Here is a 22,920-nt window from a genome sequence, read left to right on the forward strand (position 1 = left end):
TAATAATAATAATAATACATTTTATTTAAAGGTACCTTTTAGAGAAATCAAGGTCACCACACAGGGCAGTTTTAAAAAAAAAGAACTATAACAAAATGAGTCTGATAAAGTCAACAAGACATGATATAGTGTAAATAATAAATAAAATGAATACAGTATAATGACTTAGGTTATAATTTGATTTTTATCAAGTAAGCCTAATCACAAAAAAATGACCCTAAAATTTCCTTCCTGTTATTTGGTTTGCTAAGATATCTTTTTCTGCCCTTTACGTTACATCTCAATCTATATCCTGCTTTAACATTCAAATTTCTATGTCAATCCAAACACTCCTTTTCTTATTTATTTTTTTATTGAAAAAAAAATTACACTCAATTCTAAAGGCAGAAAATAAGGCACATCAAGGTCATACTATCTGTAGATTACTGAGGGATAGTGATGGCTATTCTAGGTCAATATGACTCACATTTATGAAACATATGGAGGCCCTGAGTGTACATGCATCCATATATCCTCTTTACTCAGTGTTCTTGAGTTAACAAGGAATTTTAGTTTTTTTTCCTTCAGGATAATGAAGCTTGCTTTCTGGTAATAAACAGAGCCCACAGGATTGTAAGATAAGATAAGATAAGATAATCCTTTATTCGTCCCACAACGGGGAAATTTAAGTGTTACAGCAGCAAAGTAGACAAAAAAGTATCAAGTAAACAATAGCATATATGTCAATTATTAAAAAGTTATTAGCAATTAAAAAGAAGTTAAAATAAGAATATTTTATATACACAACTAAATAAGTGAATTTACAAATATTTACAAAACCAGTGACGCGGTGAAAAACGTGCAGACTTGTAGCATAGGTAAAAAACAATGTACAGAACAGAACTGAGAAGATGAGTAGAAAAAACGTATTGCACATGCAAGAAGAGAGGGATGAGTAATTATTGCACGTTAATAAATATATGGGGTAGATATTGCACATGAGTCCGTTTTGGTGAGGTTATTGTTATTGATTAAGAAAACAAGCTTTACTATGTCAAAAGAAATAGGGGCATTCATTATTTGTAATGAAAAGCCTACAACAGCTTTGTAATCCAGACATAAAGAAAAAAGATGTCTTAAAAGATGTATATAAAACACCAAGTGATTTAACTCATTATCAATTGCAAACAGCAAACAAATCTATTTATGGATGCATATCAGCGCAGGGCTCCCCTGCAATGAGATATATGCTGCCAATTATGCTGTATTGTAATTATTCCATAGGTCCATTTGTGTACGGAAGAAGTTAGGGCCACCAGAGAAATAAAAAAAAAATGAGGTCAAATTTGTATTATTATTATTAATATTGTGAGACAAAAGTCAGAATTCTGAGAAAAAAGTCAGAATTCTGAGATTAAAGTCATAATCCTGATATTAAAGTCAGAAATCTGAGATTAAAGTCAGGATACTGAGATTAATAATAATAATAATAATAATGATAATAATAATAATAATAATAATAATAATAATAATAATAATAATAATAATAATAGTAATAATACATTTTATTTATAAAGAGCTTTTCTGAAAACTTAAAGATGCTGCGCAAAGGATTAAACATTATAGAACACAACAGAATAATAAAAACATGAATAGAATACATTTAAAGTCAGAATTATGATATCAAACTCAGAAATGTGGGATTAAATTCAGAATTCTGAGAAAAAAAGTCAGAATTATGAAATTGAAGTCACAATTCTTGAGATTAAAGTCAGAAATATGAGATTAAAGTCAGAATTTTGAGATTAAAGTCAGAATTTTGTGAAAAAAGTCAGAACTCTGACTTTAATCTCATGTTTCTGGGAAAAAAAGTCAGAATTTTGAGATTAAACTCAGAATTCTGACTTTGTTCTCATAATAATAATAATTTAAAAAAAATTGTGACCATAATTTTTATTTATTTTTTCCAGTGGCCCTAATCCTCTTCCGCAATAAAACACCAAGTGTTTTATCTCATTATCACAGGAAAACAGCAAAATATCAATAAATGAATGCATATCGGCTCAGGGCTCCCCTGCAATAAGAGATATGCTGCAAATGATGCCGTATTGTAATTATTCCAGACAGTATAAGTCAATTTGTGTGATTGTGTTCTTCTGTATTGATCAAATCACCGCTTGACCGATCCCGAACCCAAGCAGAAAGGTTTGTCAAATGGTCTGACACGTCTCCCCTGATTGGCCACTGCAAGATCAGATAATGTAACCCCTTCTCTGATTGGTCGAGAGAACCCTCTGCTCTTTTTTTTCTCGCGATTGTTTCCCGTGTGGGTTAATGGCTCCTCCTGCTACAGACTGAGACGGAGCTGGCACCGAGCAGCGATACGGGGGGAGCTGTAACACCACGGAGGAGGAAAAAAAAAGCGATTACACCCCAAATACCAGCGGGTTTTTCATCGCAGTTGTTTGGGTGTACAGAGGAAATAGGCTCTCCGGGGTTGGTAGTTCGGGTCGAGGGCTAAATTTAGCAGCGGGGCCGGTCGAGGATAGCAGGCTATTTTTCCAACAAACCAACTCCCCAGATGAACTCCGTCAGAGCCGCCAACAGGAGACCCAGGCGAGTGTCGAGGCCGCGCCCGGTGCAGCCCGAACGGAACAACGGGGATAGAGGTAAGCTAGGCCTCGGTGAGGGGAACGGGTGTTACACGAAGCTGCGTCAAGCGGTTAACGGTCGGCACGTAATCCTCGTGCGCCGTGTTCTCCACTCCTAGTAACGACGTGGTGACGCAGGAAAACCCGAGGCTTCTCGCTCTGCTGTGAAGGCCAGGCCGCGCTTTGTTTGGCTTGAGTGATCGGGGCTAGCTAACACCGCCTAGCTAGCTTACCAGGGTTATGTGGATGTTGGGGGTTGTGTCTTCGCCTTAATGCGTATGTAGCTAAAACAGCCAGCATAAATTGCTCTTATTGAAGGGGAAAAGGGATCCACTTCCACATGCTCTTGAGTGCGGTCTGGGGTGTTTAGCTCGGTTGTTGCATTCCCAGCTGTCACTAACGATTCAGAGGGTGTAAATCTGCCGTGTCTGTGGACTGCCATTTTTGGGGTGTAACGTTAACAAAAACATTAGCAGCGGATGGGGGGTAATAGAAGCTAGCTTGCCCCGACTACAAGAGGCCACATACATCAACTGTGATAGATGATACTGGGGTATTTTGGATGAATTCACTGTCAGGTTAAGGCTCGCAAATTAAACCCATATCCCCCTTCCTTGTTCAGAGTCTGCTAGCCGTAGCTCGATTTGTTTACACCGCGGATTTGCCAGCTACGCAGTTCAGTATTTAGCCATTAGCCGCACGTCTGATCGACTTAATTGACAGCACCTAAGAAAGATGAGTGTGGTTCTGTTCATGTATGAAGCAGAGACAATTGCATACAGCAACGTACGTGTTGGGAATGACTAGACGTGAAAGACGTAATGTGGTTGCAGGGGGGGTGCATCTGCTATTATCAATCACTAACCTTTGTCTTTATTCCTTTATTCAGATCCCCATTAGCAGCTACTCTTCCTGGGGTCCATATAAAACAAACATAACATACAAAATATGCATGAAATACAAAACTGAAAGTGCAACAAATATGAAACACAGGAACAGAATAATGCAACAGAGAATACAACAACTGAATATACTACAAATGTAAGATACAACAACTGAAAATGCTACAAACATAATCTAGAAAAACTGAAAATGCAATAAATATGAAACGCAGGAATAGAAAAATGCAACAAAGTCAACTTTATTTAAATAGAACCTTTCATACATAAAAAAACATGCAGCCCAAAGTGCTTCACTGAATAACAGAGAGACCGAAAACCACAGCAATGGTACAATTATCAAAGGCATGATTATAAATAAAATACTTACAAATAAAAAAATCCATACAGTAAAATAAATAAAATAATAGTGGAAAGGAAAGTTCAAAATAAGTTAGCGTTAACTAGATCAGATGAATACAAGAAATAAATAGATAATTAAATAAGATAATTATATGATAAAGCAAGGATTAAAATAATAATGCAGTCCAGGACTAATAATAAATTACTCCAAACATGAAACACAAGAACAGAAAAATGCTATAAACAGAGAATACAACAACTGAAAATGCTACAAACATTGCCTACCTTACCCACTATAATAGCCATAATAATAGTGACCTAATTAATGCAGAAATTTAAAATCAACAAAAATAACTTATTGTTTAAAGCACCTTTTTTTTAAAAAACACACTTAACACAGTTCTTTCCATGAACCAACAATGATTCAAAATGAAATGAGTACAAAGGAAGTTATGGATCATGTTTGAGATGCAAATGAAATCCATATCCAACTGTCAGGAAACATATTATAAGATCAGGAACAAAAAATACCCAAAAAGTGGTTTACATAAAAGCTTTTTTTAATAAAAATGTGTCTTTACAAGAGATTTAAGAAACTGATTGAGCTCGCTTTATTTCCTCTGGCACAGAACAGGTGCTCTAAGAGAGATGTCACCTTTTGTGAAGTCATGACTTCTCAACACAGTAAAAGTTAAACAATAAGAAATATTGCCAGGGTCCAGATCCCTGAAGTGCCATACAAGTAAGATCAATAAGATCTTTAAATCAATTCTGAAATGTACAGGAAGTTGCGCTAAAATATGAGTGTTACAGCGAGTTAAAAAAATTACTACTGCATTTTGGACAAGTTGGATATGTTTGATGGAGTTTTGACTGAGGTGGGTAAAGAGAGAGATGCAATCATCTAGATCTGATGAGATAACAGCTGTGACAACCTTCTCTAGGTCTGCATAACCTTAAAAAAAGGCTGATTTGCAATGTAATACATTTTGATAACAAAAAGAAAAACATGGGAAGCATAAGACAAAAGAAAAACATATTATAATAATATAATAAAGGGTGCATGGTATTTTATTTCTGCTGATTTAAGATGTGCCAACATTTTCAAACTCGTATAGGCCAATTGCAATACCAATACACCCTGTTTTTCATTATATTCGGCCATGAAATACAAAATAAATATTTTGTGGATTACACGTCGTCAATCCACCGCGCTGGGCTTACACTTGATGTCCTATGTCCGCGTTGAAGCTTATATGAAGCATCCCTTAGTGACTCTGCAGTTCAGGTAAGGCTACATCTGAGAAGTAAGCCTTCATCTTGCATCATGCCAAAAAGCATGTTATTGAGAGCAATTAACTCGATTATATTTGGGTAAAGCTGCTTTACCTTGAGGTGGTCCCTGCTATATTTCGTAGCTTTGTTGAATGACTGAAATAGAGCCTGCTGACAGGTTTTCACAGGCACTTAAAGTGTCATTGTTTCGGTCCAAATGTTCCATCAGGCCAATAGGACTATTCATTTTTTAATGCTTTCATCAATAACATGCGTCCCTGATAAGAACCTAGTTGTAAAAGATCACAAAGGACAGAAGAACCCAGACAACAAAAAACCCTAAAGACAAAGAAAACCCTTCACAACAAAAGAACCCAAACTACAATAAACCCCAACCGTGAAAGAACCCCATCCGCATAAGGACCCAGATGACATTAAAAACCCAAACAATGTCAGAAGCTTACAGTAAAACAGCAGAAGCAGCTAAAGAACCTTAAAGTGAACCCAAACACCTAAAAAATAAAGACCAGCTTCACAAAAGAACCCAAATGGCAACATTAGAACTGAATAGTAAAAGAACCATAACACAGCTCGATATAGAAGGTAGTTTGATGGCATTGTCGATTGTCGATGGGACCAAAAATGTAAGAATTTTAAACGCATCAGCAAAAAAAAGGATGAAAGCAATAAAAACGAGTAAAAGAAAATAAACGAAACAGGAAGAAATAAAGCAATAAAAAGAGATGAAGGCAGTAAAAAGAGAGGGAATCCACAAAGAGAGATACAAATATATAGATAGAAGCTGTTAAAAGCCAAAGCAATGAGAATATAGATATAAATAAAGGCAGTTAAAATAAAATTATGGAAATGAAGCCATACGTTTAATATTCTCAGCTGGTCTTATAACCCGTGCACCATGACACCGACATGTGAGCTGAATAACCATCATCCTGTCAGTTATAATAAGAAGTGCCCATGTTTGATGCAATTACTGCACATGTGTTGGTTATAATAAAGAGATATAAAACACAGATACACTCAGATTTGTGTTTCCTTGCAGCTCTGTGCATTCAAGCAAACGTTACAGTGTGAGAACAAAGATGTAACGCAAGTATGTGTCTTTCTCTCCAGATGAGGAGGCTCCTGCAGCAGCTGCAGCAGAGATGGCTATTGAGGAGTCCGGTCCAGGAGCTCAGAACAGTCCCTACCAGCTTCGACGCAAGACCCTGCTTCCCAAGAGAACCGCCGCTGCCTCAGCCACCGCCTCTGCCTGCCCCAGCAAGGGCCCAATGGAGGTTAGACTGCAACATTTGAAACACTTCTTTTCAGTGCATGGCTGCAGAGTTACGTTCTCAGTGAGAGAGAGACAGAGAGAGGGAGAACTGCTGATGAATTGTGTTCTTCTGTAATAGGATGATGATTTTGTGACACAGCACTAATTCTCACAGTTGCTTACCAAGTGCTGTAATCTTGGCATGCAGCTAATATCTTATGTCCTCTGTCTTTTCAGGGAGCTTCCACTTCATCAACAGAAGCCTTCGGCCATCGAGCCAAGCGGGCACGAGTGTCCGGTAAGAGCCACGACCTGCCAGGTGTGTGTCAAATCTCTGCAACTGTGACAAAGAGTGTTGGCTTTTTTTTTTTTTAAGTCTTCATTGATTTTTCAGCGTGTGCCGGTAGATCTTGTTACTTTGCAGACCCATTAAATAGCATGACTCCACAGTTTACCGTGCTCAGAGGACAACGCTATTTCTCTAAACTTGAATTCTGAGCGTATGTGTGTATCTGTGTGTGTGTTTTTTTTTTTTTGTAGCAGCCCCAGCAGAGCAGTATCTGCAGCAGAAGCTTCCAGACGAGGTTGTTTTGAAGATCTTCTCCTACTTACTGGAACAGGATCTCTGTCAGGCAGCCTGTGTGTGCAAGAGATTCAGCCAGCTAGCTAACGACCCCATCCTATGGTCAGTGCTGCTGAAGACATAAAGACATCCTGATTTTTAATACATTTGACAGAGACGACAACTAATATCGCATGGTATGTTTATTGTAGGAAGCGTCTATATATGGAGGTATTTGAGTACACACGTCCCATGATGCACCCTGAGCCCGGCCGGTTCTACCAGGTCAGTCCTGAGGAGCATGAACACCCGAACCCCTGGAAGGAGAGCTTCCAACAGCTGGTAAGTCTGTCCTTATCAATAGTGTGTCTCTTTTCCCCAACATCTATGTCGCTCACTTCAATCAGGGAATCTTACCTGTGGGGAATAATGTTGATTAACTCGATACACAAACCATTAGAAAAACCCCAATTTCTAGATGTTTAGATGTGACCTTTCCTAAAATGCACAGGGGGGACTTGGCCACAAATCACTCAGGAAACATTAACAGTTAAAAGAAAAAGCCGAAGTCAAATAACTTTGTCGTTGATCCCTTTTTTTTTTTTCTTGAAACGACTGCAATTTCTTGAAACGGTGATCGTACCATTTTCAAGTAAAACTAACCCTCAGAACTGTTTTAAACCTCATGTATGATATTCCTCAGAAGTTAGTCCCCTCAGAGAATGCTTTCAGACACATCCCTTTGTTTTGTTTACATGCGTTCACAATGTTATTGTAAGGCTGACTCAATAACATCATGTAGTGTAGTGTAGTGTAGTATTCCTTGTTGGGTGTTAATCTCATTATGTAATCACATCAACAACACAGTGTTTATTGTGGACTTAACATTGTCTTAAGATCCTCGGGCTGATTGGAGACAGACCTGTGTATTTATCTTAATGTGTAGTTCATTTCAAACATTAGTAACTGCTACGCAAATTGCAATTTAGTCCGACTTGTTAGTGCGAGCGTCATGTGAATGCTGTAATCAGTGTTAAATCTTTGTGAAATGTTCCACCGATTTTTAACAGGGAAGCAACCAAACCTCTGCTGCATATGCATTGCTTTGTGTGTGTCATGAACATGTCTAACCTGCAACAAAGGGACATAGTGAGCTGTAAATTTGTTGAAGCTCACAATCAAAACTTCATGCACACTGACCGTTACTTTAAAAGCCTCCTTTTTGCGAAGCACATTTGTAAAAGAGGTGATGGTTTACTGGATGCTACACATGAGACCTCAATGAAACTGAATCTTAGGTGATTCTAAAACACTGCAGTCGGTGAATGAATTCCAAGCTGACACACTCTCCAAGTTTCCACTCTTTTAATTGCTATTGACTGCAGATGGACATGTATCTGCTTATCAGTCACTTATTAGAGCGACCTTTTGCACAACATTCAATTTACGCTACGTAAGAAATGTTAATTTAACATTCAAGCAAGTCAAAGAAACAGCCACATGCTCTTCTTGTGACCAATTTTTAATATTTTTCATGAAGATTGTTGGTTTACGTAATCATGTAAACATTGGCAGTAATAGTACATGCAGCCACTCCATTAGGACTAAATCAATGGGGGGGGGAAAAACAAGAGAAAACATGAACCTGCAGATATTCTTCTCCTCCCTTTTGCCCATTAATTTATTTTATGTTTATTCATTTCAAACATCTTGAAAGACAAATACAAGAAATTAAGTAAAAACATATAGGCAAGCAAAACAATTAGTTATCAGAGCACACTCACTTTAAAGACTGATTACTTATCTAGTGCTATCCTTTTTTCCATTTTGAATTAGATTAATTGATTCCATTGAAACACAGGCTGAGGCCAACGGATACATATACTCATGATTGCCATAATGGTGCAACACAAAATAATGTAAATAACACAAGTAGTCATTACACACTACACATAATGTTACAGTTGGCTCTCTCATGTATACGCATATACCATTATATCCTGAGAAGTGGAATTAATATGTTTCAATGGATGTAGGTGAATAATGAATAAAGAAAGGGACATAAAAAGCTTTTAGGTTAACAACAGTTTTTCAAATTTCACATGCAACTTGAACAGTAAGTTACTGCTCATATGCAAAAATAATAATAGTAAAAAAACAACAACATTATTATTTTTTATTATTATTACTGTTACTATTAAAAAAATGAGAAATAATAATATTAACAATAATAATAGTAAAAACAAATAATGGCATTATTCTTATTTTGTCATTATATTGTTACTATTTTATTATTCTAACTATTATAAAAATATAAATAAGATAAAAAATAATAATTGCATTATTATTATTGTGATTAAGTTTATGTATATAGCACTTATCAAAACAGACATTACAAATTGCTTTATATCGTAAAAACAAACAACAATAGTAAACAGAGCAGGATGGGGAGACGTATTGAACCAACAAGACATATGGAATTAAAGAAGAACAACTTAAAGCAGCAGCTGAGTAAAGGAATAAAAGGAAACATTTAAAACAGTAAAACAATTAAAAACAACAAGTGAATTAAAGAAAACCAATATATAAAAGTACATTTAAAATAAATATAGTATCATGGATAAAACATAATATTCCAAGAAGGTCTTTTGATAAAGATTTCCAGATGTGATTTATAAGAAGATACTGATGTAGTTTGCCTGAGATCCTATGACGATGATCATAACAGTCAAATCTAACCTCTGCATTTAGTAAGGAAACTAAATAAACAAAGAGCTTCTGCAAGAACAAGTGGAGGAATATGTCACTTTCATGACACTGTGATGAATGTTTCAGATTTCAGAAGCTTGAAGATTTGAATCATCTTTGGAGGATGGAAGGATGAACTTTCTTCTTCTTCTTCTTCGTTCTGTTTGAAGAAGTTAGCATAATAGCCAAGTTTTTTTTTAATCCTTGTTGTTTTGTATGTTGCAGTACAAAGGTGCTCACGTCAAACCCGGCTTCGCGGAGCATTTCTACAGTAACCCCGGCAGATACAAAGGCAGAGAGAACATGCTGGTGAGTTAGAGCTAAAAAAGAAACCTGCAAGGTTTATTTTAGTACCGTGAACACCTCCTTCCTGTTCCATAGTTTCTTATGAAGTCATGATGTGTGTGTACATTCTGCCTCAGAGTCTTTGTGTCTGTCTCCTGCAGTATTATGACACCATCGAGGATGCGCTGGGCGGGGTACAAGAGGCCCACTTTGAGGGTCTTATCTTTGTCCACTCCGGCATCTATACAGACGAGTGGATTTATATAGAGTCTCCCATCACCATGATCGGCGCAGGTAAGCACGCCTCCTCCACTGAAAAGTACTCAAGACATTGTCATGATGCTCGTGCTGCATGCAATCAATACCTCATCTCAGACAGGACCCCCTCTCAGCTGTGCTCCTGGCTGCATGTTTGAGGGTGTTAATGAGCACTTTCTCCTCAGCTCCAGGGAAAGTAGCAGACAAAGTGGTGATAGAGAACACTCGAGACTCAACGTTCGTCTTCATGGAGGGTGCTGATGACACCTATGTGGGCTACATGACCATCAAGGTAAACACGGATTTCAAATCATCCTTTTTTATTCATTTGTTTTCAAACAAGTGAGGCTGTTAAACGGAAACACTGTATTTAGAGTGACACTTGTATCACTATCAGCTCTGTGTGGCTTTTAAGAGAACATGCTGTAAGTAAGCAAGAATCACAAATGAGTCAGATATCGAGCATGGGCGTTTTAACGAGGCTTCTGCTAACAAAACTGACGAACTGCAGGGGCAACCGGAACAGTTGTCATCGTAGACTTAAAATAGGGCGACAACTAATGATTATTTATCAGCTACTCGGATGATTATGAATGAATTATAGAATTAAAAGTGAATTTTTTCTCATGGTTCATTAGCGGATCAAATTACAGGCTGAGAGACGGCTGTAAGAGATGCTGTGCTGAACTGTAAAAAGGTAGTTGTGTTAGTTGAAAGTTAAGTTTTATATGCAACAAATAACCCAAAGAATCCATCTATGAGGGAAAAGTTGCACTTAGTCTGTATGGTAATTTATAGTCACTATTATTATGTGTATTGTCACTTTTTTTTAAAGTTTATTTTTGTGTTTTCATGCCATTATTGAGATGATAAGACCGCAGATAGAGTAAGGAAACTGAGAGCGAGAGAGCAGGGAATGACGTGTGGCATAGGGAATCAAACCCAGGCTGCCTGCTTAGAGGAGTAAAGCCTCTTCTACATTTGTCATTTATATACACTACCAGTCAAAAGTTATGAAACACCTTCTCATTCAAGGGTTTGTATTTGAATTATTTGGAACACTGCAGATTAATACTGAAGACATCAAAACTATGAAAGAACATATATGGAATTATTTAATTCACCAAAAGGTGTTAAACAAAGCAGAACATGTTTTATATTTTAGATTCTGTAAAGTAGCCCCCTTTTTCCTTCATGACAGATTTGCACACTCTTGGTATTCTCTCAGTCTGCTTCATGAAGTGGTCTCCTGGAATGGTTTCTAATTAATATGAGCCTTGTCAAGAGTTCATTTGTAGAATGACTTGCCTTCTTAATGTGCTTGAGACCATCAGTTGTGTTGTTCAGAGGTAGGGTTAGTACACAATGGATAGTCCTATTTGACTACTGCTGTAATCCAGATTATTTCATAGTTTTGATGTCTTCAGTATTAATCTACAATGTCGAAAATAATTAAGATATATAAAAACTGTTGAATGAGAAGGTGTGTCCATACTTTGGACCGGCAGTGTATTTTTTTTGGGAGGGGGGTCATTTTTGTCTTTAATGGACAGGACAGCTGAAGAGAGACAGGAAATATGGGGAGTAGAGAGTGGGGGAAGACATGCAGTAAATGATCATGGCTGCAATCGAACCTGCGACCTCTGCAAAGAGGGCTATAGCCTCTGTGTATGGGGCATGTGCTTAGACCGCTAGGCCAACAGTGCCCCATATTTCTGTAATTTGAATAACTCCTAAATAAGCGGAATCCATAATGTCCCTTTTTAACCCTTTATTTTCCCCATTTTTTTTTTTAGATATATTTTTATCACTTAATTTCTGTGTTTTCTCTTTTTGTGATCTGCTGAAAACATTGACTAAATAAGGCTGATCTCCTTCTACTGTCTGACATTGCTACAGCTTCATGATGAATGTTCAGTTTCAGATCCGTGACGATAACTGATCAGAAAGGACTTTTGGCCTTTTATTAGATAAGACACCTGAAGAGAGACGGTAGAGAGTGGGGGAAGACATGCAGGAAATGATGACGGCCGGCCAGCGACCTCTATGACGAGGACTATAGCCTCTGTATGTGGGGCACTTAGACCGCTAGGCCACCAACGCCCCAAATCTGTAAAACTTAAAGAGATAAATATCTAATCTGTTATAAAGACTGCCGGCTGTGGAACTATGTGGTTTATTAAAAGACTGTTTCACCTCAATGTCACTGAAAACAAACAACACATCATAATTCATACACAGATTGTTAAAGTAGAGTTAAACAGCAGGGACGTTTTACCATGAGTCACTTGATCCAAATATTGAAAGGTTTTCAGTCTGTTCTGAGTTCAGAGCACCTGGAAAATGTAACACTGAGGCCCTGGTGTAGTCCAGTCAGTAGAGCAGGCCTGCACTCTGTATACAGAGGCTGCAGTCCTTGATGCATTGGTCACAGGTTCTAATCCTGGCCTCTACTCTTGCTGCATTCCTGTCTCACTCTCTCCAATTCACTCTCTCAAGCTGTGCTTTTGAAGGCATAAAAGCCCAGATATGAATCTTTAAAAAGTAACATACATGTACGACCCCATCTCGTGACCGGAGGTGTCATAAACCGGCATCATTTTATCTTTGATATTAACTGTGAGTGTTGTGATCAGCAAATCTCATTTATTCTCGCGAGGTTTGGCAGGGATACGTCGCCATAGTGGAGTTAAGATATCACTGTTCCAGGGATACGACCTACTTTTAGACGAACGTTAAAGTGACTGTAACGCCTCCAGTAAGCAGAGCCGGTGGTGATGTGGTGGGTGGAGAGAAGCTTGATGTGTTGTCAGTGAGTGTGGCTAATGTCTGACCTCTTCTGCTCCTCTCTCCTCAGTTTAATCCTGATGATAAGTCGGCGCAGCACCACAACGCCCACCACTGTCTGGAGATCACTGTCAACTGCAGCCCCAACATCGACCACTGCATCATCCGCTCCACATGCACAGGTAAGGCACACGCACGCACACACACACACACACACGTGCATTGACCACTTGTGTCTTTGCAGCTCTGAAAAAATACATAGGTTGAATTTGCATCTATCTGACTCAAGCAACATCACTAAAGCAGCATGCACCTCAGGCCTCCTGCATTACTTTCACGACACTGTCAGGTGTTCGTCCCCCCCCGTCCCCCCCACCGCCTGTTCAACAGGAGCTCTGGTTTCTATTGTTGGAAAGGGGACAGCTTCCTTAATTGTGGTTAATGATTTAATCATTAATCTGTGTTCATTATGTCCCAGGATAAGGGACTCAATTTATAATTTGGGTCTTGGGCTGGAAACCAAAAGACCCTGCAGCAGTGTTTATCTTTTGTGGGAAAACTTTGATAACGACAGTTTGGAGAACAAGAATTAGGCTGTTGGTTTTGCAGTAATCTTTTCCAGATTTCCACTGAATAAAACATATGAACACCTGGTTTCTGTTAACCTGGGTCATGTGACACAGTTTCTCATATTTGTTGTCTGATAGAGGATGTGTTGTATTAAATGTCACACCGCTTTTAGCATCATGCAATCATACGTGTAAGGACGCATGATGTGTTTATTCTACCAGCGATGCAGTTGTTGCAGGAGTTAAAGACGCATTGTTAGAGAATGGGATTAATGTGAGGGATGCAAATAACATGGACCTGAATGAGTGGATGACATGACGTCACTAATACAGCTTGCAACCGCTTTTTAAATGTAGCTACTTTGCAGGCAGTATGCTGACTTGCCAAAGATGAAGCTATAAATCCTGTTCATTGCTCAGTCTGAATGGAAGATGCAAACAGAAAGCGTACCACTGAAAACCTGCCTGTCTCTAATTAGTTTGAGTATATCAACTAGAATTACATATTTATTATAAAGCCGCTTCTTCACCCTACATGTGTTAGCAGCACTGGACTCAGTGCAGACAGATTCTACATCAGAAAGTTGGTTATTTCTCCTCTAGAGGACAGACCTGTCGACATTTGTAATTTTACTTTTTACAAATCTGCATAATGATGTAATTTTGGCAAACTGTACAGCTGTTAGTTGTGAGTAAATCACAGGAAATTAGTTATGGGGTTTTGGGGTTCATACAACTGAAGTAAGCCAGAGTGCAGCCTCTGTGTAACTACTGAAGACCCACTTGATTTAGATGTGTAGGCGCAACCGACGGGGGATTTAATGACAGCATTTACCCTGCTGCACGGAAAAGGAAGTCAAGTCGTTTATAGCTTACCGCTGGCTACACTGTAGTGATGCAAAATATTGTCTGTATAAATTCAATATTTGCAGATAATAGCTTAAAAAGTTGATAATAGGTGTCTGCAGATAGGAACGTTTCTGCTGATATGTTCGGCCAATAGTGTGATGCGTTAGTTAAGTGCATGCAATGGAAGCCCAAGCACCACAACCAAAGCGCTTCAGCATGTCAGCCACATGGAAGTAACCTGAATAGTGGAAACAGACAGACTAAGACTAAAAGATAAAGTCTAGTACAGGAGAGACTTGATATTCTTTACAAAGAAAAAAGAAGGTGTTAATAACGATAACTGCAGAAAGCAAGGAATTATCTGCAAAAATTCAACATTGTGCATAACTGCAGAAAAGTTGACGCTTAGTCTTGAGGACATATTACCAATCATCGTTAGACAATGATTGCTACAGGATTCTTTGATTGGCATCGCTAATGTTTATTTAGACATGTGATGTGTGTTTGCTTCATTAAGGCTTCTTGATTGTATCTACAAATAACATGCTAAGCAGCAGTTGAACCACTAGTCTGATGTGTGTCATCAGCAAAAAATGGACTGAATGACATCAGCCTTCATAAAGTTACTGAACTTTCCTGTTTCTATCTAATCAGGTTGATCTTTTTTGAAAATTGTTTGGGTTTTTTTTGGCAAATTGAAGTGGTGGTTTCTTGAACCCTTCTTTGGTGTGACGTTTTGTTTTTCTGTCTTGTGCACAGTGGGTTCAGCAGTGTGTGTGAGTGGCCAGGGCGCGTGCCCAACCATCAAACACTGCAACATCAGTGACTGTGAGAACGTAGGACTGTACATCACAGACCACGCACAGGTAAAAATCAACCTCTCATGATTTGCAAACATGCAGAAAAACATGTTCAGACAGGATTTCTTATTTCATTTCTGCTCTTTCTATTTTTTCAGGGCATTTATGAAGACAATGAAATCAGCAACAATGCACTAGCAGGAATTTGGGTGAAAAACCACGGCAATCCCATCATTAGACGTAACCACATCCACCACGGACGAGATGTGGGCGTGTTCACCTTCGATCACGGCATGGTAAACACCTCATCAGCTGTGCACACTTCCCAGTTTAACTTAAAGAGACGGCACAGACACATCTGAACTCTTCTTCTTCCTCCTCTCTGTGTTTCAGGGTTACTTTGAAAACTGTAACATCCACAGAAATCGTATAGCAGGCTTCGAGGTGAAGGCCTACGCCAACCCCACGGTGGTGCGCTGCGAGATCCATCACGGGCAAACAGGCGGCATCTACGTCCACGAGAAGGGCAGAGGGCAGTTTATAGAGAACAAAATCTATGCCAATAACTTTGCTGGAGTGTGGATCACGTCCAACAGTGACCCCACGATACGGTGAGGACACTCTTCACACCAGAACATGTGTTTAGTAATCCGGTAGATGAAGATCTGACCGGTTGGTTGCTTAATGAAATCTCAAGAGCCCCAAAGATGATTGTGACTGTTATTCTTTCTGCTTCAGGGGAAACGCTATATTCAACGGTAACCAAGGAGGGGTGTACATATTTGGAGATGGGCGAGGTTTGATAGAGAGTAACGATATCTATGGAAACGCCTTGGCGGGAATCCAAATCCGAACCAACAGCTGCCCCATTGTCCGGCACAACAAAATCCACGATGGCCAGCATGGGGGCATCTACGTGGTAAATACCGGCCTCATTTAATACACAGATTAAAAAAAAGAGTAGCAGTTATTTCTCAGCTTTAATAAGAAGTTAAAGTCAGTGTGTCAGACCGTTTCTGCAGCCTGATCTCTCTTTTTCACCCTCAGCATGAGAAAGGTCAGGGGGTGATCGAGGAGAACGAGGTTTACAGCAACACGCTGGCTGGAGTCTGGGTGACCACAGGCAGCACTCCTGTCCTCCGCAAGAACCGCATCCACAGCGGCAAACAGGTAAAAGTCACATAAATACTCTCCTGTATCTCCCAGGACTGATGACATTTTGTGATTTTTAGTTACTTTCTTCAACTCTTCACTGTGATATTGTAAAGACATGTTTTTAGAAGCAGCTGCCCTGAAGTGATAAACAGTGTTTAAAAGCCTTCATAACATCCTGATTGAAGAGATTACAGTAGAGTTTATCTGCTCAGAGCAACACTCAGGAAAATAATGTGGTAAATTGAAGGGGGAAGCTAAGTTTGCTCTTTCAAACTCGTTGGGGTAGATTTTCATGCAAAGTAAACTGAGATGAACATGTGTGGTACTTTGCAACGGCTCTTTTACAAGCACAAATCAGAGTGCTGTTTGTTTCCAGAGCCCCTACTAATCAGCAGGGGATTGATGCAGTAAAATATATCTGTTACACAAAGATTCAGCTTTTTTGTTTGCCTCTTTTAAAACTCTGATTCACTGAGTAACGCTCTTAAAGACAGTTTTTGTGGAGGTGATGAATCAAGGATCCTGTGATTCTCTCTTTGCCTCTCCCCGACATGTTTGTGATTACTCTATCTCTCCCAAATTGTATTACGTTCCAATAACCTTAACAAAACCCTGAGGACTGCAGGAGGAAATAATCCATTTTTCAATGTTGTGAGATAAACCAACAGAAAAACAACATTTTAGAACTGCTCTGAAAAATCTATAAAACATTTAAAAGCTGATCAAGCTAAACATTTCTAGCTTGAAGTCTCAGTTTATGAGGACTGTGGTTATGGTTTCATAGCTGTACGTGAGGTGTTGAGAAGTTAGTGTTAATTATAGTTAGATATCCATTATTCTTGGACTAGAAAAGATGTAAATGCATTTTATTTTAAGTAAAAAAATATGTTGTATGTATATAAGTTGAATAAATAAACAAAATGGTAATAATGATAATAGTAATACAATATAAATAATAATGATAACATAGCAGTATAATAATATAATTCAATTAACTAAAATAATAATAATAAAAAACATCATATGATAATAAAAACATTTATTTTACAATATGATTCAAATATATTAAAATTAATAATACAAATACAATATGGTCAAATAATATTAATATTATGAATTGTAATATTACTATTAATATTAGTAGAAATGTAATAATAATAATTTTATGTATTAAAATATAAAGTATAGTAATAAGAATAATATAATAAAAATAATTACAATAATGCTTTAGGAATGGTGTCATGACTTAGTTTGTCCAGCAGAGTGCATTGGATTCCATAGTTAACAAAACTCTCAGCCTATGATATAAAGCAGGGGTTCTCAAACTTCTCAGCCCAGCGACCCTCCAAAATAGATGTGCCAGAGACCATCAGCCCCCACCAATCTCAAGAGGGTTAAATGATCCTCACTGCTGGGGGAATACACACTAATAGAAAAATCCAAAAACAGACAGGTAGAAAATAAGACTACCTGTGTGCACATGTTGCTGTGTTTCCTGTGCTGCTGTAAATCAACCTGCTGCAATTGACGCTGTTGTTCAGCTGTCTTAGTCAGCTCAGAGGTTTTGTGGCAACAAAGAAAAGTGGAAAACAGATTAAACATATTTTATTTGCATGGTTTCATTTAAAATTCAACCACTGTTTTTGTTTATATTTCCTAATTATGAATGAAATATACCATTTTAAAGAGTTTATGCTTCAGGAAGGCATTTTGACCCTCACTTTGGGAACCACTGTTCCCAGAGCACCTCAGCTGAGCAGATGGTGGATTGCACTGGAATGAGTTTGTAAAACAATATATTTTAAGAGTTCCTGTAAAAAACCCAGCCTCATGATTCTGTCCAGAACCTGTACATAAAAGAGAACATTTGAACTCAAATAAAAGCGAGACCTTTTTTATGTATTTTCTGCCACATCTGTAATTAAAACATCTTTCCTCACATTATGCCTCTCTCTTTTTCAGGTTGGTGTGTATTTCTATGACAACGGGCACGGTGTGTTGGAAGACAATGACATCTACAATCACATGTACTCCGGTGTGCAAATAAGGTAAAGACTCCCTCCTTTCCAGCCTTGAACTACCCAGAACTCTAAAGCAGATTTTCATGCATAAAACCTGCTCACATCGCTGACTCTCCTTTTTTCTTAATGTCATTGATTTTCAACAGAACGGGAAGCAATCCAAAGATCCGGCGCAACAAGATCTGGGGAGGCCAGAACGGAGGGATTTTAGTCTACAACTCAGGTGTGTGTTCACCTTTTTACTGGCCAGTTTCTCGCTGGTAGAGGATGTGGAGCTGTCCACTTAACTCGATGCTGCTTCTTAACAGGTCTGGGCTTCATCGAGGACAATGAGATCTTTGATAACGCCATGGCCGGGGTGTGGATCAAGACGGACAGCAACCCCACTCTGAGGAGAAATAAGATCCATGACGGCAGAGATGGAGGCATCTGCATCTTCAATGGAGGCAGAGGTACTTGAACTCAATCTGTGATGTTTTTGAAACGAGGAACAGAAAAAAAAAACAGACCGTGACACATTCAAGAGAAGAGAAAACAGCCTAAAATATAAAAAGACATTGGTGGAAATGTGAGAGTAAAAGCTGAAATTCAATGACATGTTACTGAAAAAGTTATCAGATTAAATGTATGAAAGTAATTCAAGAAAAAGCAGCCGTGAACAGCAGAGGAGAGGAGCTTAGAGATTCTATAGACCTTAATTTTTCAGGGACTAAAGGTGCTACAGTAGATATAATGCAGAAGTATGAAACATGCAGTAACTAGCTGTTTTTCCATTGTGATTGAACTCTGGTGTCCCTTCATCTTCTTTCAGTTTCATCTATAAAACCTTTTGTCTTTGTAGGTCTCCTGGAAGAGAACGACATCTTCAGGAACGCTCAGGCTGGCGTGCTGATCAGCACCAACAGTCATCCGATCCTCCGCAAGAACCGCATCTTTGACGGCTTCGCTGCTGGTGAGACTTTTGTTCTCCAAATCAATTCCCTTCGAGCTCCTACAAGTTATTTTTTCACGCTAATGGATAAACTTTTCTCTTCTCTTCTCCAGGTATTGAAATCACAAACCACGCCACGGCCACGCTGGAGGGAAACCAGATCTTCAACAATCGCTTTGGAGGCTTGTTTCTCGCCTCCGGGGTTAACGTCACCATGAAAGGTGAACGTCTGCTTAATGATTTATTTCTCTTAAGTCTCAGGCTCTATGTTCTCTCTAACCTCACCCCCCCCCCCCCCGGTTCACTTCTCTTTTAGATAATAAGATTCTGAACAATCAGGATGCGATTGAGAAGGCGGTGAGCAGAGGACAGTGTCTGTACAAGATCTCCAGCTACACTAGTTACCCAATGCACGACTTCTACAGGTGAGCATTTCATCCATGTGAACAGAAGCAATTTCACATTCGTCTCTTTGCTTGATGTAAATTAATCTGTCTTTTTCCTCTCTCTTCAGATGTCACACCTGCAACACAACAGATAGGAATGCCATCTGTGTAAACTGCATCAAAAAATGCCACCAGGGACACGATGTAGAGTTTATACGGCACGATCGGTGAGATTCTTTCTTGTTTGAGAAGAAAAAGGGGAACTTGTTTTTTGACTTTTAGAAATCAGTGAGAGGATTACAATGTTCTGTCTCAAACTTTCTATTTGCAAACAAAGCACACAAACTACTCCTGTTGTAACCTCTGATATCTCACCCCACCAGGTTTTTCTGTGACTGTGGAGCTGGAACGTTGTCCAACCCGTGCACGCTGGCCGGAGAGCCCACACACGACACGGACACTCTGTACGACTCAGCACCGCCCATCGAGTCCAACACGCTGCAACACAACTGAAGAGTCCGGTCTGGTTACACCCTCTCACTTAAGCATACAAACACATTACATTGCACACAGCCACACACACACACTCATACACACGCACACCCACGCACACACCCACATGCACACAAACACACACTCACATGGTTACATACACACATCCACATGCAGCCATAAGGACCCAGAGAGACTCTGCGACTGCGGCGCTCTCAGACGGGCTCAAGGTGAGCGAGGCTGCAGAGGAAGCAGCTTCCTGACGCTGCAGCGTGGGCAGACACCACTAGATGGAGCCGTGGAGCTGAGAGACAGAACGGCCACAAGAGATTCCTCACTCGAGTATTTCTTATTGCAGTCTGAAGACAAAGACGATAAAAGAGAAGGGCTGTTGACGGAAGCGTTAAAAAAGTTCCCCCTGTGTCACTCCTTGGCCCGCTTCTTTTTTTCTTCTTCTTCACATGAACTGCCGTCAAAGAGACTTCCTGCTTCCTCGCAGCTGCCATCCCCCATTGGCTGTCCAGTCAGTTGTAACTAGGCAACAGATGGACGGATGTTGCTCTGTTGTGTGTGGATAAAGAGCAAGATTGTGTGTGTGATGGAGCACTTGGGCTTTTTTAAAAAAATATGTTCAGATCAATGGATTTTATTTCAATGCTTTCTCATGTAGTTTTGTATTTTCAAGCAAAAAGCTGACTGTATTTGAATGTCTTTTATTTTATTATATATTATTATTATTATTATAATTATTATTATTTTCTTTGGTTAGCGTCCCCCCTCCCTCTCCAACACCCGTCAAACTGCAGACACTCAGACGTCCCAGTGGTGAAGTTCTTTCTGTGAAAGAGAATCTCGTTTAAACACTAAAACCCTCTCCAGTATATTAGCTTACAGAGCAGGTGGAGGGGCTCCACAGGTGTATAAAGGTGTGTGTGTGTGTGTGTGTGTGTGTGAGTGTAAATGTGTGTGTTGTGTACAGTGAAAGTTGCGTGTATGTGTGTATATGTTTATAAGTTGATGCAGTCAGTGTTTTGTGGAGAGGGTTTCCTATAGGAGGCGCCAGAGCTCCTTTTGAACTGGAACCTAAGAGTCACTCTGCAGCCCCCCTGCCCCCTTCGTCCTCCCCCTCCTCCTCTTCTTCCTCTCCCCCCGTGTATCGTGGTGACTGTGGCTCCTCATGCAGCCTGAATCGTATGCATGTACCATAACATCTAGACTTAATATATTGTGAAGTATTCAATAACCATTATGTAGATGCTAGTTGGAATTCAAAAAGGGGTATACTTTCTTAGAAAGACAAAAAAAGAAAACAGGAAACTGGCCATTTCTAAGAAAATAAAACTTTATTAGATCAGATGTGTCTGTTTTTGAATTCACATTTTAAAACTCCCCATATGTGCTTTGTTTCGGATTCGGCTGAAGAAGCTATTGAGATGTTATACTGCAGAAGATGAGTGTTTTACTCAAGACATGATGGATCTTGTTTTACAGAAACTGTTATTGAGAAGTGGAAAAGCTGGTGTTCATGGTTAAAGGCTAAAACTGTCTCTGAGGATATTTCTGGATTCTTTTAGTGGTCCCAGATAAATGAAAACTTGATGAAACATTGACTCCGATAAGGCTTGATAATGTCAGACATCCCCAAAAGGAAACTCAAAGGAATCTTACCTGGACAACTTAGAGGATGAAAGAAAGAGTTTAGGGAAGAGCAGAAATGCTAGTTAATTTATCAGAACAGTTTAAGGTTGCATACAACTAAGTTTCGTATTATCAGTGTTAATATGTAATCAGAGGCTCTGTCGCCAACCTGTTTTAGAGTCCCAAATTCCAAGATCTATGTAAAGTAACTTTAGTAGTTTGACCTAAAGTCTCAAGTGTATGAGGTAAAACCAGGTTTAGAAGCCAAAACCCAAATCAGATTTTTAGCACTAAAAACAAGTAAGACCATACTAACATCAGACATGTGACTGTAACGACCCACAGCTGACCCATCACCCTAACGACTGACAGGAGGTACTGAACGACTGTCAGGTGATAGAAGAACTGCCAGGAACTAGACTAACGACCCTACTTAGGACCCTTTTGTGACTCCTGAACACACACGACTGTTGGAGGCTTATATTTTCTAGCTCTTCCTCTGTCTGGTCAGAACTGAAGAAGCTTTTCAGAGGAGAGGTGAAACGTCTCTAGAATTTCTACCATTCCAGTTACCTTACGGATCAAGCTTTGGATCACTAAAAACAAGGAATTTATTCCCCAAATGGACTAAGATTAATAATTTCAGTTCTGAAATTGGAGTAAAATATCCCATAACAAAAGCCCTTTTAAAAAACTTTTGCAGATAACATGGAGGTTACATAAATGTGCAACAAATGTGAAGTCATAAAGCAGCCTTACATGTTTGACATTTTAAAAATCTCACTCTGGATATGACTGTGGCTTTAGAGATTTCAGATCAAGTGTAAATATACAACAATGAGTGGGAAGATTTTCAAGAAAGTCAATGCAAGGAAGAAAACCAGAGATCAACCTCCAGAAATTAAAAAAGCTCAATGAAAGGATCAGCTGACTGCTACGCTAAAGAAGGTATCAAAGGTTAAGTCACTGCACTGTAACTAGTTTTACATCATGCATTAAACAAAGTTTTGGCCAGTGCAT

The 22,920-nt window shown here is 39.1% G+C and overlaps 1 protein-coding gene across 4 annotated transcripts; it reads left to right on the plus strand.

Moving 5' to 3' along the window:
• Positions 1-2,275: 2,275 nt before the first annotated feature.
• Positions 2,276-21,618, plus strand: fbxo11b (F-box protein 11b). Of its 4 annotated transcripts, none has more exons than XM_034707990.1 (22): positions 2,276-2,648; positions 6,278-6,441; positions 6,657-6,738; positions 6,960-7,104; positions 7,194-7,323; positions 9,955-10,038; positions 10,176-10,308; positions 10,458-10,564; positions 13,130-13,241; positions 15,237-15,343; positions 15,436-15,573; positions 15,671-15,888; positions 16,016-16,196; positions 16,325-16,447; positions 18,395-18,480; positions 18,600-18,676; positions 18,762-18,905; positions 19,295-19,405; positions 19,498-19,605; positions 19,701-19,809; positions 19,899-19,997; positions 20,154-21,618. In XM_034707990.1, exons 1-22 carry the CDS (start codon positions 2,561-2,563, stop codon positions 20,281-20,283), a joined length of 2,676 nt encoding a protein of 891 aa, XP_034563881.1. In that variant the 5' UTR covers positions 2,276-2,560; the 3' UTR covers positions 20,284-21,618. The 4 variants fall into 4 exon arrangements, with proteins under 4 accessions (XP_034563881.1, XP_034563883.1, XP_034563882.1 ...); XM_034707992.1 differs by having other exon boundaries at positions 2,277-2,648; positions 6,657-6,717; positions 20,154-20,858; XM_034707991.1 differs by having other exon boundaries at positions 2,280-2,648; positions 6,963-7,104; positions 20,154-20,687.
• Positions 21,619-22,920: the final 1,302 nt, after the last annotated feature.

The sequence above is a fragment of the Notolabrus celidotus genome, chromosome 18, assembly GCF_009762535.1.
Source record: "Notolabrus celidotus isolate fNotCel1 chromosome 18, fNotCel1.pri, whole genome shotgun sequence".
NCBI lineage: Eukaryota > Metazoa > Chordata > Actinopteri > Labriformes > Labridae > Notolabrus > Notolabrus celidotus.

Coding starts and splice junctions, on each gene's coding strand:
- fbxo11b (XM_034707990.1), top strand. CDS start 2,561: ATGAACTCCGTCAGAGCCGCCAACAGGAGACCCAGGCGAGTGTCGAGG. Junction 13,242..15,236: donor CATCCGCTCCACATGCACAG/GTAAGGCACACG, acceptor TCTTGTGCACAG/TGGGTTCAGCAGTGTGTGTG. Junction 15,344..15,435: donor ACATCACAGACCACGCACAG/GTAAAAATCAAC, acceptor CTATTTTTTCAG/GGCATTTATGAAGACAATGA.